At 31.3% G+C, this 18,913-nt stretch overlaps 3 protein-coding genes across 3 annotated transcripts; all 3 read right to left on the bottom strand.

Moving 5' to 3' along the window:
* Positions 1–1,141: 1,141 nt before the first annotated feature.
* Positions 1,142–6,623, bottom strand: LOC101205918 (pyruvate dehydrogenase E1 component subunit alpha-1, mitochondrial). The gene is made up of 8 exons (XM_004146694.3): positions 5,816–6,623; positions 5,623–5,702; positions 4,241–4,318; positions 3,856–3,951; positions 3,673–3,744; positions 3,419–3,472; positions 3,192–3,257; positions 1,142–1,522 (listed from the first exon to the last, which is right to left on the bottom strand). The coding sequence occupies exons 1-8, from the start codon at positions 6,522–6,524 to the stop codon at positions 1,478–1,480; spliced, it is 1,200 nt and encodes a 399-aa protein (XP_004146742.1). The 5' UTR covers positions 6,525–6,623; the 3' UTR covers positions 1,142–1,477.
* Positions 6,624–8,711: 2,088 nt separating this feature from the next.
* Positions 8,712–9,544, bottom strand: LOC101206159 (germin-like protein subfamily 1 member 1). The gene has a single exon (XM_004146695.3). It carries the CDS (start codon positions 9,523–9,525, stop codon positions 8,851–8,853), a length of 675 nt encoding a protein of 224 aa, XP_004146743.1. The 5' UTR covers positions 9,526–9,544; the 3' UTR covers positions 8,712–8,850.
* A 2,137-nt stretch (positions 9,545–11,681) lies between these two features.
* Positions 11,682–15,730, bottom strand: LOC101217218 (AP2-like ethylene-responsive transcription factor At1g79700). The gene is made up of 8 exons (XM_031887031.1): positions 15,458–15,730; positions 15,151–15,233; positions 14,968–14,976; positions 14,777–14,865; positions 13,290–13,363; positions 13,091–13,141; positions 12,284–12,360; positions 11,682–12,205 (listed from the first exon to the last, which is right to left on the bottom strand). The coding sequence occupies exons 1-8, from the start codon at positions 15,658–15,660 to the stop codon at positions 11,682–11,684; spliced, it is 1,110 nt and encodes a 369-aa protein (XP_031742891.1). The 5' UTR covers positions 15,661–15,730.
* Positions 15,731–18,913: the final 3,183 nt, after the last annotated feature.

Raw genomic sequence — 18,913 nt, 5'->3', positions numbered from 1 at the left:
GATACCGGCTATGAATTTCTCCAAACCAATAACATCTGCCTTATATTTATTCTCCAGTGAACTTTGCTGATTTCTTTCCTAAACAAACACTGCTCATTGCAAAATTATGTAGTAGTCAGTCCATTGAGAACAAATTTTGCATGCTTCCATACATCCAATGCAATTTTTTCCCCTCAAACTATCCCTTAAATAAAAACAAGAGCCTCTTCTTTATGAAATTTTACCCAAATTCGAAAAAGGTGGACGAAAATTGAGACCTAGAGAGTGTTGTAGTGTTTCAGTCCAAATGGAAATTTCCATTGCAAGTCATATCTACATCATCAATGGTCAAAGATAATAAAAGTGAGGATACTTTTTAGCAAAAGTCAGAAGGTTCGAGTACCTTTTGTAATTTAACCTAAAAAAAGTATTAAAAACTTGAATATCAATAAGTTTGATCAAATTAAATCCCAAACATAGATAAGAAATGAAATCATTTCCTTACATAGAATTGTTGCACACATATCCACTCAAAAGATTATTGTTGAATAACGCACTTTTGTGTTCGATAAATTGTACAGCATAGGTAGTATTCAACAATTTTACTACAATTTCACAGAAAAAGGCTTGTGGTAAAAAATTACATTACATTACATAATATTGAGGCAAATTCCAATGTGGTAAGAAATCTACTCTTATTTTTCTATAATAAAATAACAAAAAATTAACCTATTTGTTGGAACTTGCAATTTTTTTCATCCTTGAACATCTCTAACAACATAAGCTTAGAGAATAAGATACCGATCGTGTTCAATAATCCACCCACCATAGTTAACAAAGAAAGTAACTATTAATTAAAACAAAAGAATAGTCATCACTACACCTATTTCCCCTTCTGTCACACAATTTTGAATTGATATATATTTCGTACTTAATAGGGCAGCCTAAATAAGTTCATAAAACTCAATGAAACTTGAAAGCAAACAAGGATCGACAAGATTATATAGAAATGCAAAGCAACCAAGAATGACTTGAATGGACATAATCAAATTATTTAGATTGAGTTACTAACGCTTTCGAACAAATCAACTCAGACCAAATCCAATTTTAGTTTCCTGCCAAACATCTATAGGAATCCCACCACTTAAGGGTACTATAAATATGAATTTGAACCCATAAGATAAGATCTCCCTCTTTATTGTGAATATTCATGCAAAAGGCAAAAGAAGCATATTTCACAGTTACAAATGAATATACCAACATCATATAGGGTTAAATATTTCAAGGCAAAATCACTGAAATATTTCCCATTAATGAAAGGGAAAACAAAATATATATATTCACTATTCTACGAAAAAATTAGAGGCGTTACCAAACGGATACCCGTGAAGAGAGAAAAAATAACTTCCAATCAAACCTCTCAATTATTATTTTTGCCACTGGTGGGTTTTGGTGGTGTGTAGAGGTGGTTCAAAGCAGTGTTTCGACCTAAATAAAATCATGGAAGTACAGCTCTCACTTCTTTCCTATCTGCTCCATATGACTGCAATAGAAAATGAGATGGTAAGATCAACCAGGAGTACAAAACTCATTTCAAACTACAATAAGGTTATTTTTATCAACGGTGACGAGGGTGAGCAAAGAAGAAAAAAAGACCTGAACCGACCGAACCAAGTTTCATCAGTCAGTTTAATATTATATGTCGGTTGGGGTTCTGGTCAGTTGATCAGTGAGCCCAAAAAAGCTCAAACCCACTAACTTCACATTGACTTTAAAACCAAACAGAGGTTTTACCTTTAGGTAATGATTGCCTATTCAAAAATAAACTTTTTGTTCTTTTATTTTTTCAGTCTCTCATTTTCTCACTCGTCATCCCCATTTTCTTCTCCTCTTCTTCCTATGGTCTTTTCTTTTCTTTCTTGGTCTTCTGTTTTTTTTTACCTTTTTTCCCTTTTCAATAGTGTCTTTCGCTTGAGCGATCCAATGCTACCACCACCACTAACTACATTATCAAAGTTTTGGGTTGATTGGTTATTTAACATGGTATCAAGGCAGGAAGTCAATTATCCAACCCCTATAGTGTCATTTTCTCTCATTTAATATAGAAATGCTAGGAATCCTATAAATTTTCATGCTTATCAAAGCAGGAAGTCAATTATCCAACCCCTATAGTGTCATTTTCTCTCATTTAATATAGATTTTTAAATGCTAGGAATCCTATAAATTTTCATGCTTATCAAAGCAGGAAGTCATTTATCCAACCCCTATAGTGTCATTTTCTCTCATTTAATATAGATTTCTAAATGCTAGTAATCCTATAAATTTTCATGCTTATCAAAGCAGGAAGTCATTTATCCAACCCCTATAGTGTCATTTTCTCTCATTTAATATAGATTTCTAAATGCTAGTAATCCTATAAATTATCATGCTTATCAAAGCAGGAAGTCATTTATCCAACCCCTATAGTGTCATTTTCTCTCATTTAATATAGATTTCTAAATGCTAGTAATCCTATAAATTTTCATGCTTATCAAAGCAGGAAGTCATTTATCCAACCCCTATAATGTCATTTTCTCTCTCTATTTAATATTGATTTACTATATGCTAAGCATTCTATAAATCTTCAAGCTTACAAGTGAGGGAGTTCGAGTATTGATATAGTTAAGTTTACTTAATCTATAAGTTTAAGCTTTTTGGTGACTTAGTGATTTAACAGTCTCATTGTATAACACTATTTCTCTTATCTTCTACTCATGTCTCACTCTCATCGGATGTTTTCTTTTTAATCAGAATTTTCTCTGGCTAACTCCAAGCAACCCCGGTAGCTCTAATGAACTCTCAAAACCAATTGCTTGGAGTTTTTGATAGGCAGGTTCCATACTCAAGCCCAAAACCGACAACCACCGATTGAGTAAAACAACATAATGTGAGCATAACTGAATCAAGTGGGTGAATACTGATAAAGAAATGAAATAACATACAGGAAAAGAATGGTTCCTTTTGGCAATTTAGCATTTACTACACTTTTCTTACTGCTGTCTTTTGCTCTAAAAGAAGAGCCATGTTTAAGAAGACAGAATGATATTTTAGAGATTGGCCATCATCCCATTTCAAGCTTGAATTTCATAATTTTGGTTTCATTTAGCGCTCATGCTCAAATTCACTAGATAATTGTAATGTAAAAGTTGAGCGAAAGGAAACAATGGAAATACCTCAGTTCCGAAACCTTTCACATACACATTTGTGAAGAGTTCAGCGGGATCTGGCAAAGGATTTTCCTGAAACATGGCACGAGTACAACTATTATTCATATCTACTCCTTCAGATACCATGCAAAAATGTTTAATAGAGATTGGCTCATAAACGAGTGTATTCCATAAATTTGGGGATGCACAGACACGGCGAGAACCACTAATTTGTTTAACTACATGCTCCTCACCTTGGCTTGAGCAATAGCCTCATCGACTTCTCTTCTGACTTCCTTCTCAACATCCTAATGAACCAAGAAAAGAACAATCATCAGAAAAGTTCAAAACACTTGCTCTAACAGACCCTTCCACTGCACATGATGCATGCATGTGAAACGCATGATTAGTCTAGGTGACAACATGTCAATTAACTTAATTGACATCCAATATATTTCAAATTACAAACTACAAAAGTTAGCATCCAAATCCAAGTTCAACAATATACCTTTAGCTCCTTTTCGGTGGCCAGATCATAGGATAATACTAGTTTTCTTATTCTTTCAATGGGATCACGTTCCTGGTACAAAATCATAAGAAAACATTCAAAACTCAAATCTACTTCTTGGAAGAAGAAAAAAATTGTGAATTGTTATTTAGAAAATGATTAAATATACAGAAATAAGTAAACCTGTCTAACACCAGAAATTTCATCACGTGTTCGATAAGTGCTACCCGGATCAGACATAGAGTGACCATGATACCTATACGTGTCCATTTCGAGAATCTGAAAAGAAATAAAGAAATGACATAAATATATTTACATTTACCAGAGGGAAACCATCGTGTGCCAATTTTGTTTATTAGTTTTTATAAGAAACAAAAATATACATTCAAAGAATGAAAGAACAACAGCGTAGGAACCAGGAAAAGAGAGAACCCTACCAATGAGACTAAACCAACATGAACCAACTAACAAGGTCCCTTATTTAAAAGGCGTCCCTTAGCAAAACTTATTCCATACTTCAAAACACATTCCTTAGCAACAATGATATAGTTTACTACAGAGAACTCACAAGTGGTCCGTTCTTCAAAGCATGTTCCTTTGCAAACTTGCAAGCCTGTTTGACAGCTAAAGCATCCATACCATCCACCTGTAACCCAAAATTATGATCATAAGTTCCTTTCTTTTTTCTTTTTTCTTTTTTCTTTTTTCCTCAGAACTCAAGAAAGCAAGGAAACAACATCCAAAGAAATGCCACAGATAATTAAAAATAAGATACAGAGACATCTGAGGGTAACATTTGAGGATCCTCAATCTTTCAAAAAAAACTACAGATTTAGTAACAGGATTTTTTAATAAAAATATCAGAATGAATAGTCTGTGATGTTCAAAAGAAGGTCAATAAAATCAATCATGATATGAACATAGAAAGCAATAAAAAAAAAAAAAAAGCAATTCTGATACTTCATTAAAAAATAGTAACAAGACACTCTAATGAAAGCATTAAAGCATTAACGGCAGCAGCACAAGGGAGGGTGGTGGTATTTGTTTATTCACACAATCCTGTGAAGTATTGATTCCATGCCCAGATTAACTATTAACATCCTCCATCTTTGGTTATGAGGAAATGGACATTTTTATTAGTCAAATAATTTTGATGCCATCTATTATTTCTAAGAGATCAATCACTTAGAAGATAGTTTAGCCAAATATGTTAAAAGAAATTGTTGATTGAACCTCTCCGATAACCTGCAAAAGACATCTTAAAGGCAATGTTTAGATGAAGACGCTTATCATGGATGGGTACAGCACCAGCTGTGGCTCCTGCCTCACACAGTGTCTCAAAGAAACTACCCATCACACTGTTCCATGTTTGTGAGCGTATGATATTCATATAATCTGTTTGTAGGCAGATCAATATATGACATAAAAGTTGCCTTCAAAGGGTAAAAAGTAAGGTAATATTCAGAGACTCAGAGACTCCTGCCTTAGATAACATGAATTGACAACTCTTCTAATTGCAATCTGATAAAGATGATATTTTACCTCATCATTAGTAATTTCTTTCCAAATAGGCAGAAACTTGTTAATACTATTGGTGAAAACCATAGGGAAATTGGGGGGACAAAACCTCAACCTCAAACCCTTGGGAACAACATTACGAACGTAGTGGATCAAGGAGATGGCACAGAAGCCTTAGGCGCAATCGTGTGAAAGATAAACTAGTATAGAACATAAAGTAACTTTGAACTTCATTTTCATGGTCATCATGTTCTTGTCTTTGACCTTTTCTATTACTTGCCCAAAGAAATTTCGTTAACTATGCAAGTATCAAACAAACTACTACAATATTTCTTCAAGAAGCAAAAGTTCTGACGAGAGAAAAGAAATTGAGGAAACCAGTATCAGTAATAAATATTCAGCAATTAAAAAATGGGGATTGAGAAGCCTCACTTTCAATCCAGGAACGTAGTCTCCACGTTTATAATAAGATGGACTCTTCGCTGCTCTCCATTCAGCGGTCCCCATACCATCTAACAAAATTACAACCTCAATCAAACTAAATCAAACGAAATTGTGACAAATATACAACGCAAATAGAATTTCAGCGTCTAATTTGGAGTTTATTTTTTCAGTCAATTCTTACAATGGTTGTTTTCGCAGACGAGAATGACAGGCAGATCCCAAAGTGCGGAGATGTTAAGTGCTTCGAATAACTGGCCCTGATTCGCGGCACCATCGCCATAAAGAGCAAAAGTAACAGTCTCGTCCTTAGAATACTTCTGCGCAAAGGCCACTCCACATCCAAGAGGAACCTGAGCCCCAACAATACCATGGCCGCCGTAGAATCCAGCATCCTTCTTATAGAAATGCATAGAACCACCTTTACCTCTGGAGCACCCAGCCTGTCGTCCCATTAGCTCCGAGAAAACCTCCAGGAGCGTTCCTCCACGACCAAGGAAGGTACAGTGATCCCGATAAGCAGTAATAATAGCATCCTTCTTGGTAATAGCAGCCTCCATTCCCACAGCGACGGCTTCCTGACCATCGTAGAGATGGCAAAAACCGCGGATCAACTTAGCCTTGTAGAGAGAGTCAGCGGCGATTTCCATCCTGCGCATCAGGGCCATGTCACGGAAGAATCGAAGCAGCTCCTTGGGAGTAGTCTCGACAGAACGGGAAGGCTCGTCGCAGTTGTGGGCGGTGAAGGGGACGGAAGTCTCGACGGTGAGGGTGGCAGAGTCATCGGAAGCGGAGGAGATGGAACGACGGAGGGAGGAGGAGGAGGAGAATGAGAAAGCGGAGGCGAGGGGCTTGAGGAGATTAGATCGGGAAGCTGCGTGAGAGAGAGCCATGAGAAGCGGGAGATCAGAAAGAAGGTTTGTTGAGAGTTTGAGATTTGAGAAATGGTTCAGAGACAGAGATGGTAGGTGAAGAAGGCTGCGTACGACTTTTCTTCTTCTTTTCTTCTTTTTATTTTATTATTAGGGGAATTAAATTTTCATCATTATGCTCTTACTCTTAAATATATTCATAATTATTCTTATTTAACCAATAACAATAAGTTGTGAACTACTCAATTTAACATATCATTTGATTAAATATTTATTAGGTTTCATAAAATATTTATTCTATCAAATAATACAGCTTAATAAGCACTCATATCATATACTTATTCTATATGCTATATGTAAATATTTTAATTTATTTTGTTATTTTAAAAAATATTCTTATTTTAAATCCATAAAAATGAATTAAGGATACATTTTTAACTATAGTAAAAATATTAAAATATAGTAAAATAAAAAAACATCTTAATTATAATTCTACCTCCAACTTTTAATGGTAAAAATTAAATCCTTAAATTTGTTTTAAATAGCTGGATAATTTGTAACTTTTGTATATATTGAAAGGTTTAATTTTTCATTTACGAGTCTAATTTCTACCAGGATTCTAATATTGAGAATCTAATTTTAACCTACTGAGAGATGTGTGTAGTGTAGTGTGAAATTAATGTTTGATGTATTTATATTTTGTGAAATAAATACTTTAATTCATAATTAAATTTTGAAAAAGAAATCCACCAAAATTCAATAGTTGACTGAATACAGATTTTAAGCTGTAATTAAACCTAAACATACCTTTATCAATTAGATATATAAGCTATAGGGAATCAAGCCTTTATAAATGTATAAGAATTTGATTGTACTAAAGAAAAAAAAAAACCTTAGAATTCTAAAGTTCATGAAGGTAAGTTGATACTATCTTCCCTTAAATCCTGGGATCATATTCAATTTTTATTCCTTCAATTTTAGGAATAGTCTCCTTACTCTCACATTCATTATCATTTTTATATTCTTCAAATAATTTTCATATATATATAGTTAATAATTTCTAGTTTAATTAGTTTTAATACACTGATTATTTTTTTTCAACAAGATTGGAGGTGTGAATTGAATCAGTAACCTCTATAACTTACGTACGTGTTTGATGTAAGTTGTGGAGATCTCACGTCTAGAGGTAGATACAGAATAAGAACAAATACATTAGAATAAGAACAATTACATTGAAAAATAAAAGAACAAATCGAAAGAGTGATCGAATGTTTGTACTCGTTATTCACAACTCTTCTTTTCTATATACTTTATAATTAAAATAAATATTATCAATCATAAATATTACTCTTTTGTTTTTATTTTAGAAAAATATTATTCAGATTAATATTTATTTGTTAACAAAGTATTCAGGTATCTTGTTATTGTTCATAAACCTAAGTTGAGTCATTAATTAGTACTAACTAAGTTATTTTAGAGTATAATTTTTGTAGCACGTCGTCATCGTCAATTTATAATGATTCAATTTGTATTATGTTGATATATAATTATTCTTTAATTATATATAAATTGATTGATTATTGATAAACCAATTTTACAATAGAAATTAAGTTTTGAATGTACATCGTTGAACAAATATATTTTTAAGAAGTAACATAGGAAGGATATATATGAAATGAATTTTACATTAACATACTTATATTGAAATTAAGTTTTGAATGTACATCGTTGAACAAATATATTTTTAAGAAGTAACATAGGAAGGATATATATGAAATGAATTTTACATTAACATACTTATATTGATATACTATTCATACCCAAAATAGAGTACTTGAAATGAATTTTTAATTATTATTATACTACATTGTTAATCATAGTTAAAATTTGAATAAATTTGAAATGGATGTTACTATTTCATTTTGAGCAAACAAATAATGATATATTATAATAAACTAATGGTATAGTTTGGATCTATTTCGAATATTACTTATACTAGTTGTATATTTTAAATGATATACATTTTTATCTCTTTAAATTTGATATATTAATTAATTAACTCACATACAAAATATAAACTAAGTTCCCTAAACTATTTCCAACTTGCATCCTTTCATTTTCTTCAAATAGTCACTATTATAATCCACAAACATATCTCATGACAACGTAATTAACCATAATTAAACAAGAAACAAAAATAGAGAGCGGTTGTTAGTGAAGGTTCACACTTTTAGATTCTTTGTATATATATATAATAAGAATTGTTTTCCATACATATATATAAATTACTTAAATCATATATGAGTCAAGTGAGCCAAACATAATATACAAACACCAAACATTGAATTCAACCTCCAAGACTCTTACGAATATGGGCGATTTCACATTCACTAATTTGAAAAGATTTCTTCAATACTTCTTCAGGAATTTCAGGTTTAGAAGTGAAGACAGCTAAAGCCAACAATTGAGCACCAGGGTTTTGGCTATTAAGCCCAGAAACAGCAACAGCAGACTTCTTAAAATCTTCATTATACATAAAATGGAGCAACCCCTTTGGAAAAACAAACGATTCACCAGGTCCAATTTTCTTAGTGAACACACGGTTAGATGTGTCCACAAACCCCACAACCATTTGGCCAATCAAGCAAATGGTGACCTCTGAGGCTCGTGGGTGCGAGTGAAGTGGCACGAGTCCTCTAGGGTCAAGGTCGATTCGAGCCAAGGTTAAGCCCAATGTGTTGATTCCAGGTAGATTTTGGGGGTTTGTAACCGTAACACTGAACCCAAAACGGTTGGATTTAGTGTTTCCTGGGAGAGATAAGGCTGAAGTTTTGAAATGATCCACTGTTGCTAAATTTGGGTTGATGCAAGGGATACCATTGAAAAAGGAAGATGTAGAAGCCTTTGGATCGGCTACACAGAAATCTTGAAGGGGGTCGGGATCAGAACGACCAAATTCGAATTTGAAAGATAAATGGAGAAGAAGTAAAGATAAATGGAGAAAGAAAGATGGAGTTGCCATTAGAGAAAGAAATTAAATATAGAAGGTAAGTTCATATGGTATATATAATGAGAAGATGACATCATGTTTAATTAAGAATTTTGGAGTGTGAGTGGTGGAAGGTGGGGGAAGGTTTTGAGTAGCTTTAGAGCATTGAAGAACTAAATGAGGGAGACAGCTAAGTACGCCCTAAGGCAAGCTAAAACTATATTCTATATTGAGATTAATTAAGCTAAGGTTGATGCTTTTCATTGTTTAATATATATGTGTGTCTTTTATCTGCCCCAATCAAAAAATTTCACTAATATATGTTTAGATTTTAATGAATTTTTTTACTAACTTATGCAACTTTTTTTCTAAAATGACCATTTTTTTTCTTCTTTTTGTTTAGTTTTTCTTCCAAAAAAAAACGTTTGATTAAGTAGAGTGAAAGACATTGTATCTTTCTAGACGTGAATAGAGATTTCATTCTTTCACAAGTTAGTATTCTTAAGGTTCGATTAGATTACCTATGAAAATAATATTTTTTAATAATACATTTTTAAAAAAAATATTTTTTGAAAATGAATTTAAAATTCAAATAATTGCATGTTTGATCTGACCACTTTATATTTATAAATATTTATGTGTAAAATTTTGTTTGATTTGTCATATATTAACAAATGTTTTTACTTAATTCAAATTACCACAAACAACTACTAAACATCATGAACTAATTTCATAAATGAATACACATATTTTGAATTTTGTTCATAAATATTTTAAAATTAATTACAAGTTATTTTGAAATTATTAATTTTTTAGTTACTTAAACATTAATTTTTTTGGACAATTCAATTTTAGAAGCACAAATAACTTGAAATGTAAATACATAACCACAAAAAATATTTGATTCCCAACAACAAAATATAAATAAGATAAATATTTTTTTCAAGACAATGTAATATCAATTAGACAAAAAGATGTACAATTCGATCATGTTCTTAATTCATCTTTATTTCACGAATCGAACGTTCTTTGTTGACATCCTCATGTTTTCTTTCACAGATGTTAGGGCAAAGTAGATTTGATTGAGAAATGAACATTTACAAATTTCTATATTAACTGTATATGAACACACATTGAAAAAATATTCAAAGTATTTAAAAATTAACAAAAAAAAAAAAACAAAAACAAAAAGAACAACGGAAGAAAAATAGATAGTAAAAAGGAATATAAAAAATAGAAGAAGAAAAATAGATATTTAGAAGGCATTTCTCGTTAAAGATCAAATAAACATTTATTCTAAAATTTGGTTGTATATGTTTTCTCCAAAATGATTTATTTCATAATCTAATTTTTTTTAAAATTATTTTAAACCAATGTCAAACACCTCAATTTATCTTAAAATGAATTATTTTAAAAACTAAATACTTTCAAAAATCAATTCAAACACATCCTTAGTTGTGCCATTAAATTTATGCAAATATTTTCTTCATAACAAAACTTTTTGAGAAGAAGAAGGAAAGATGCGACGAACATTGAACCTTCGACCTCGTGCTTTATCATTTCATAGTGTTTTTTGTATGTAGATGGCAAAATCAATCTAGTGATGATATTTTCGATGTGACAAAGTATGGTGTTGTGCCTAATGTTGATATGACTAGGGTAAAGTAAAAAAAAAATATTATCATTGATTGAAAGAAGAAAAAAGCATGCATATAGTGACATCAATCAAATATTTAAAAACACGTATTTATGTACTTAAAAGATCATTTCAAATTATAAATAACACTCCCCCAACAACTAATTGAAATGAATTAAAATATGAAATCCAACTTGTCCGAACCACTATTATACATTAATATACAAATTGTCCAAATTCAAGATCCTTGTCAATACTTGAATAAATAATATAGTTGTTTAAAACTATCAAACAAATACATAACTTGGAATGATTTTTCAAGTACTTGAAAAATAATCATTTCGAACAAGACGTCTTAAATTTATTTATTTTATTTGAAAATGTCTTTTAAGTACAACTTGGGGTGGAGGGATTTGAAGTCGGAATCTATATTGTTCTCGAGAACATACAAATGCCAGTTAAGCTAAGCTTATATTGGCAAATTTACCGACATCTATATAGAACTAAGTGTATACACTCTCCAACAACTAAAAAAAGAAAGGTATATATGGGATCAAACCAAAGTGGAGAAATGGAAAGGGGTAGTAGATAGTGATAAATTGGTGGTTCCTTGACATGGATAATGCAAATTGAAGTAAGGATTAATATTAGAATCATCAACAAAGTCAAGTAGCCCTCTAACTTCATTATCTTTAGGATCCTCTTCTTCATTAACATTCACAATGTTCTTCTCCACAAGGTGTTTGAAAAGGGAAGATTTTAGGAGGAGCCCAAGGGCTGTGCGAGGGGAAGTTTGTGGGTTTGTGGGAATAATAACATTATTATCATCATTATTGATGGATTGAAAGATTGGAAAATGAAGATCATTATTTGAAGATTTTAGGGTATTGTTTGTGTTATAATCAATTGGAAACAAAGAGGAAGAAATTGGGGGAGAAAGTTGTTGTTTTGGATTTGGATTTGTTTGAGGTTTAAGCCATCTTATGTACGTGCTCAAATCGAAGTTGGTCACTGCATTTATGCCTCTGTATTCTATTGCAGCTATGTCGTATGCTCTTGCTGCTTCCTCTTGTGTACCTACACATTTGTTATATTTAGTTCGACTATTTAGACTCTTAAGAAGATCATTCGAATTTTAAGTTGAAATATACTCACTGTATGTTCCAAGGTATAAATACTTGTTGCCAAAAACTCTTCCAATTCTTGCTTCCCACCTCCCATTGTGATGATGTCTACAAATACAATTTCAATATCAATTCTCTAATTAACTCTCAATATATCTTTTTAGACAATAATATAAGAAAACTCAAAACATTCACAATTTATTATTAAAATGCCTTTCATGTTGAAAAATTAATTAAGGATATGATCAAAGTGATTGTAAAATAGTTAAAATACTTGTTACATTTTTTAAATCATGTTTTTGATTAATTATTCAAAATTAGTTGTGATGATATGAAATTTGTGTTTGAAAGTGTAGAATTAAACATTGAATTAATTTTGATTGATTAAATTAAAAAGATGTGTTTTAGAGTAATTTTGAAGATGTCAAAAGAGATATGAACAATTTTCAAACACTTTTGATCATGTATTACAACACGTGAGTTAAATTAAAACTTTTAATCTATGTGAATTAAATAGATCTAGAGGGTGTGGAATATGTTGCTATTCCACGTTGCCAAAACGAAATATACAGTGACAATGATGGATGACAGTAATAATATAAGAAATTTGAACCATAGACTTAATTACCGAAAATAGTGAAAAAAATAAAGTTTAGAAAATAATTTATTTAAATTACAAATTTATCATCACTCCAAGAGATGACAATATAAAAAAAAGAGAAGTCCACATGAGCACCATTCGACTGGTTTAAGTATATATCAATATCATGGACCATAAGTTTGAATTTTCCACCATGTACATTGTTTAACAAATGTTTATTATTCTAAGTGGCATTACCTTGCGACTCCTCGATATCTTGATACACCTCTCGAGAAACCGCTACTTCTCCTAGTAAGAATGAATGAAGCCAAAACATAAAGCTAAACTTTTGCAACGTTGTAGAATGATTAATATTGTTTAATTTGCAAAAATTAAAATTAGAAATCATATGGTAATGAAACAAAATGTAAGATAAAAAGTATGGAAAATTAATTACCTTCTCAAAGAGGCCAAGTATTCCTCTTTTGTCACAGTTTTCATTATCTTAATCTCATTCTCATAATCAGATATCTGCACAAAATAATCAGCAATTACTATATGAACAAACCAGATAATTAAATCATGGCTTAAACTAAATATAGATTGGTTTTAATTTCCTTTTTCAATTTTCAATTTCCTTAACTGTTTTAAAATTTTCACACACACACACAATTGAATATTTTAATTTATATTATCTTATATAATTAAATTATTCATATCTAATTAAATATTTACGTTAATTTCAATTGAATATTGAAAAATATGGTTATGGTTAGTTTTGGATGATGCCATTTTAGTCGTGTGTCAAAATTTTTCTTTAAAAATTACACTTATGATTATCCGAACATAAATGGTTAATATCATTCTTACTTCTCCATTTTCTCTTTATTCTCTTCTACTTCTCCATATCCTTTTACTCTATTTTAAACCATTTGGCATGTGTGTTTATCTTGAAAAGAAAAAAAAATGTACATTCCAAATCAGGTATATAAACTAAAAAGAATAATAATGAAAGCATCGAAAAACTTTAGAACTTAAATGTTTGAACAAAGTTCCACGTAGGAGACTCTGATTCTCGAATTTTGCATTAATTTAGGTTTAGGTTTGGATATATTTGATAGAATTTGAAAAATAGGAGAAAATGAAAGTGTTTATATAAATTATTTTAAAATTGACTTTTTTTTTTTTGCTTAAAGGAACTTCAATCATATTTATCACGGAATTAAGGATTGAAATATTTCTTTAACTTCTTTTTTAATTTAGGGTTATTCTTTTTTTTAGTTTAAGAATACTTTTTTGAACTTTCAAAGTTTCGTTATTCAAAACTAACGATAAAAATATTTTCAAAATCTTTGTAAAAGTTTAAAAGTAGTTTTCACACACACTCTACGATAAATTAAAGTTGATGACATATTTTATTAACTTAGGTAAAAGAAATAATTCAAATAGTAGTCACGTTTTAGCAAGTAAGCATACATATTGGTGAAATTTAGGGACAACTAAGCCCGTTTGTTGCCCTAAGGTTTTGCAATTGATACACATAATTAATAATACTTGTGTGATGAGATGTGGCCGCAGTTTGAGTGATCTTTTATAGAGTCATTTGAATGTAATCGATGTAACTAAAAAATTGATTTACAATGAGGTTCGTTGTTGCCTAGAATTAGAATTACTATAAATGTTGTAGTCGTGTTTGAGGTGATAAATTAAGTTTGTTGGATTTGTAATGCTTGCGTTCAAATACCAAGGTTGGCTCGTTGAATTTGTTGAAATTTCTCATTTCTTATATAGTTTTTTAGAATTAATTGTTATTGTTATGATCAGCTAGTTTTTAAGACTATGAAAATGTGGACTTTTTAAGTACTCTTAATTGATTGTGTGAAGAAGTTAATTAACAACTAATGATAATTAGTGGAGCAAATAGAATAATAATGAAAAGGGTACCGAAAAATTAGTGAAAGTGGATGTTCCCCAGTACTTAAGTGCAGCCAAGTCATATGCTCTAGCGGCTGATTCTTCTTCATCATAAGCTCCTGTTTTCATTTAAACACACATTTATCACATCATCATATACTTTGATTTTATACTTTATGATATGTATTTACAATTTAATTTGTTATATTAACAAAACATACCTAAATAAACTGCTCCATTTATTACAATGTCACCAATGAGTTCATCATCATTCATCATCACATATCACAATATAACACAGACAAGTCAAAATTATGAGCTTTAATTAATTTGCCATTCTTCCACAAACACCAAATATATGAAAATTAAGTAGTTCCTTTTTTTTCTTTTCTCCATTTATTTACCTTGTTTTCCTTTCTTTCTTTGGGTTGGATTCCAAGACCCTTTGTCCCATAAATGAGCTTCAAATCGTCCTGTCCATCGGTGTCTGTTTATTTTCTATTTGCTTAGTCTCAAGGATAAATCATAATTTTATGGTCTCATTCTCGTATGCTATACTGAACTCAAACCTTTTAAAATTTCCACTAAATAAAAAAAAAAGACTGTAAAAGAACTTAAATTAAATACATAAAAAGAGAAGTAAAAAGAGAAGTCAGAGAATAATTAAAGAAGAAGAAAATTAAAAATTGTGAAAGTACTGTGAATGAGTACCTGCTAACTCCACGAAACTTTGAGCTTCTCTTTGTGGCAGTGGATTGATTTGGCATTAACTTGTGTGGTTGACCATCTCCACCACCACCGACTGTGGGGGAGGAAGAAGAAGCATTTCTCCGCCGTCTCTTGACCCCCTTGACGGCGGCCATGGAATCACTTTTGAGAGAGCACAATTCTGAATTTACAACTCCAAGCTCCATTTTTAAATTCAGTTTATTTATTGTGTTCCCTCAGCTTCGAATTTTGTGTTCCATAAGCAAAATTTGGAAAAATATTTGGGAGTTTATATAGGTTTTTGACTGATGAGTTCATGATTACTAGGTTTGTTCTTAAGCCGAATTTGTTTTTTTTTTTTTTTTTTATGATTCCGATGATTGCTATGTCATTCAAACACAGAGTTTATGGTTGTCTTTTAACATAAAATAGGCATAGCTGATATTCCAATTCTGTCTTATGTAATGTAATTTTGTGTCCAAACTAGTAGTTTGTTTCTTGGCTGCTGCTTTTATTCTACGATGTGATCAATGATTTCGATGATTTGATCTCAAACACTGTTTTGTCTTTGTTTGAAAAGCTACCTATTTTTTCCATCAAAAGAGAGCAATCTGAGCTCTCACCACTATCGTCATTGATATGGGTCAATGGACCAAAGGGCACAATTATCGACTTTACGAATTGAAGCTTACATTCTATCCGATTAAGATAAAATGGTCGTAAAACTTGAGCTAGAAAACCACACCCTAGAGCCCAATTAAACATGGGAAGAGGGAGTTTAGGTCACAACACCCATACTCACTTGCTCCACCTCCACCTTGCCTAACCCCTATTTAACGAACAAAGCATGTTATAATTAACCTATTTGAGCATGGGAAAGAAAATAGTAGGGGTTAGAAGCCAAAATGACCTCCTTAGCCTCGACCTTGGCTAAGGATGAGACCAAAGGCCAACCCTTCTTCATATGAGGAACGGAGTGACTAAGGTCATGATAAATGCATGCCCTACTCCATTTGGTTCGATGATTAACCTACGATGACTAAGAAAGCTTGATACAAACATCCTAGATTAGAATTTCACTATAAATACATCATTATGATTTTAGAAGAAGTAAATTCATTATCTTCCCTCAAAACTCTGGTTACAACCTAAAGTCTCTTACTAACTTAGGCCAGTGTGGCAAGTACTACATTGATGTCCAAATTCTTTTTGTTTCTAGAATCCACTCGTGACAAGTATTAATGACAGTTTTGATCTAACATCAACATTAACCAACATTAAAGGATAATTTTGTAGTTAAAAACATTTTTAGAAGTAAACAAAAAAAGAATGTGAGTAGAGATTACAACCAACTTAGTATATCGAAATACTTAATATCAAAGGAAACAAAGTAATAATGAGACGACAAACATTTCTATATATCTTCTGGGAAGATCAAATGAAGTTAAAACAAAGAATTGTTTTGTATAGAGAATGGTCCAAAGTAGTGTTATTTGGAAGGACTATGTCAGATATATTAGCATAGGAAATAACGTCATCGTTAGAGTTTAATTAAGCAAATCAAGAGTAGAGTATCGAAAACCAATTTATAAATTACACTAAAACACTCAATCTCTGATTGGATTGAAGAATCCAATGTTGTAGCCTTAAACAACTTTATAATTAATTACACTATACAACACACAAGGGAACATGTTTAGAAAGCTTGTCGTCTTATACACTAAATACTAAACCAATTTGTCTTATCTATTTTACCCTAAACCCAAAATCTCTTGTTAAAATAATCATAATAACAATGAGAATAAAAACAGACTCTTGAATTCATTTCGTCAAATATTAATTCTTTTTAACATTTGTGAATGTTCGGCTAACTTACGTGCACATCGACTAAATCTTATTGTAAGACTTGAACTTTGGGTACTGAAGTTTTTCGAAAGAGTTTAAGAGGTTTGAAAGAAGAAATTTTTTTGGTTAAATATCAAAGAATAGTACTTTTTAGGCGTTTTGGGTTGACTTGGCGAAATGGTTTTAGAGGTTAGAAAGGGTTTGGAGTGTTTAAGGTTGGCGAGAAAGAAGGAACGTAAAGGTTAGACATTTTAGCTAACTTCAAAAAGGAGTTTCTCACAACTCACTTGGGCATTTGCACTCAAATTAGTAGTTTACTGAAGAAGGATGCTGAGAATTTTGGATATGAGAAAGTTGATATTTTGGATAAGAGAAGGTGAGAAGGTCAGTTTGCAAGTAAATCTAAGTAAGATGCACTCCCAAAATGCTACAAAACGCATAGTTTAGCCTTTTGCTTTAAAATTTTGAGGTAATATTATATATTAAGACGTTTTGCAACAACTTTGTAGAAGGAAATATTTTTATTTGAGTTATGGATTTTAAGTTATAAATCTCTAAAGAAGAAGCTGAGTTTTGGTCGAGAATGAGGTTTTGGGCAGTGGCCGAGTTTAAGAAATTAGCAATACGTGTTGGGCATGCATTTTGGTTTTAGAAAGGGTTTTCTAAGAGTTTTAGGGCTGTGTTTGATGTTTTAGAACAAAGGGGAATTAATTGGAGTTGTTTTCCATCCTTTCAGAACAAGAGAAAATTGGATAAGCTTATCGACCAAGGATTTGACTGCGATTAGAGTGAAAAAAATAAATTTACTAGATTATTTCAACTTACAAAATGATTTCTAAAATAACGATTCTTATATGTTTTACAAGCTATTATTTAAGTATGCTTTTAAGTGAATCTTATTTCCTTTTATCAATATGTTTATGAAAAGTGTTAAAACATGTTATTTAGAAAAGTATTCTAAAGCATGAGTTTAGAAATGTTTTTAGCAAGCATGTATTTATAAGATTTATAAGCAATGATTTATGAAAAGCATGAGTTTAATAGAATGTCTTTTAAAGAGAAAATCATGGTCCTCTATATACCCAGTTCTCGATGGTCAATGTGCACAAACAGGGGTTAAGGGTTATGCTGACCAGTTAGCCGCAGCCACCGAGTTCAGACAAGAATAGTAAGATCAATGCTCTACTATCTTGACCGAGTTCAGACAGGAATAGTATGACCAAAGATGCTCTGCTATTTTGACCGAGTATTTAATCGAGGTTTAGCGAGATAGTATGATAGAAAGCGCTCTGCTATCTTGTTTATGTTTTTCAGGGTATAGAATATATAGAGCTAAATGAGTATTTGAATGTTAGAAAGTATTCAGTTAAAAGAGATTTCTTAAAGATTTTATGTTATGTTTATGAAATGTTTAAAGTATATCTGTTTCAAAAGTATGTTTTATAAAACTATAACTCACTGGACTTTTTAGGTCACCTTTTCAAAAATATTTTTCCACTTTCCAGTTAGAGGTCGTGATCCAAGAATCTGATCGTTGTCTTCAAATTGCAGTGCAAAACTTGTTGATAGTTAGTTTTTAAGGGTCAATTTTAATCTTATCATGCATATGATTTT

The sequence above is a fragment of the Cucumis sativus genome, chromosome 6 (assembly GCF_000004075.3).
Source record: "Cucumis sativus cultivar 9930 chromosome 6, Cucumber_9930_V3, whole genome shotgun sequence".
In the NCBI taxonomy this organism is placed as follows: Eukaryota; Viridiplantae; Streptophyta; class Magnoliopsida; order Cucurbitales; family Cucurbitaceae; genus Cucumis; species Cucumis sativus.
This window is presented reverse-complemented; position numbering and strand designations above follow the sequence as displayed.

Coding starts and splice junctions, on each gene's coding strand:
- LOC101205918 (XM_004146694.3), bottom strand. CDS start 6,524: ATGGCTCTCTCTCACGCAGCTTCCCGATCTAATCTCCTCAAGCCCCTC. Junction 4,319..5,622: donor ACTACGTTCCTGGATTGAAA/GTGAGGCTTCTC, acceptor TTTGGGTTACAG/GTGGATGGTATGGATGCTTT. Junction 3,745..3,855: donor AAATTTCTGGTGTTAGACAG/GTTTACTTATTT, acceptor ATTTTGTACCAG/GAACGTGATCCCATTGAAAG.
- LOC101206159 (XM_004146695.3), bottom strand. CDS start 9,525: ATGGCAACTCCATCTTTCTTTCTCCATTTATCTTTACTTCTTCTCCAT.
- LOC101217218 (XM_031887031.1), bottom strand. CDS start 15,660: ATGGAGCTTGGAGTTGTAAATTCAGAATTGTGCTCTCTCAAAAGTGAT. Junction 13,142..13,289: donor TACTTGGCCTCTTTGAGAAG/GTAATTAATTTT, acceptor CATTCTTACTAG/GAGAAGTAGCGGTTTCTCGA. Junction 12,206..12,283: donor TTTATACCTTGGAACATACA/GTGAGTATATTT, acceptor ACAAATGTGTAG/GTACACAAGAGGAAGCAGCA.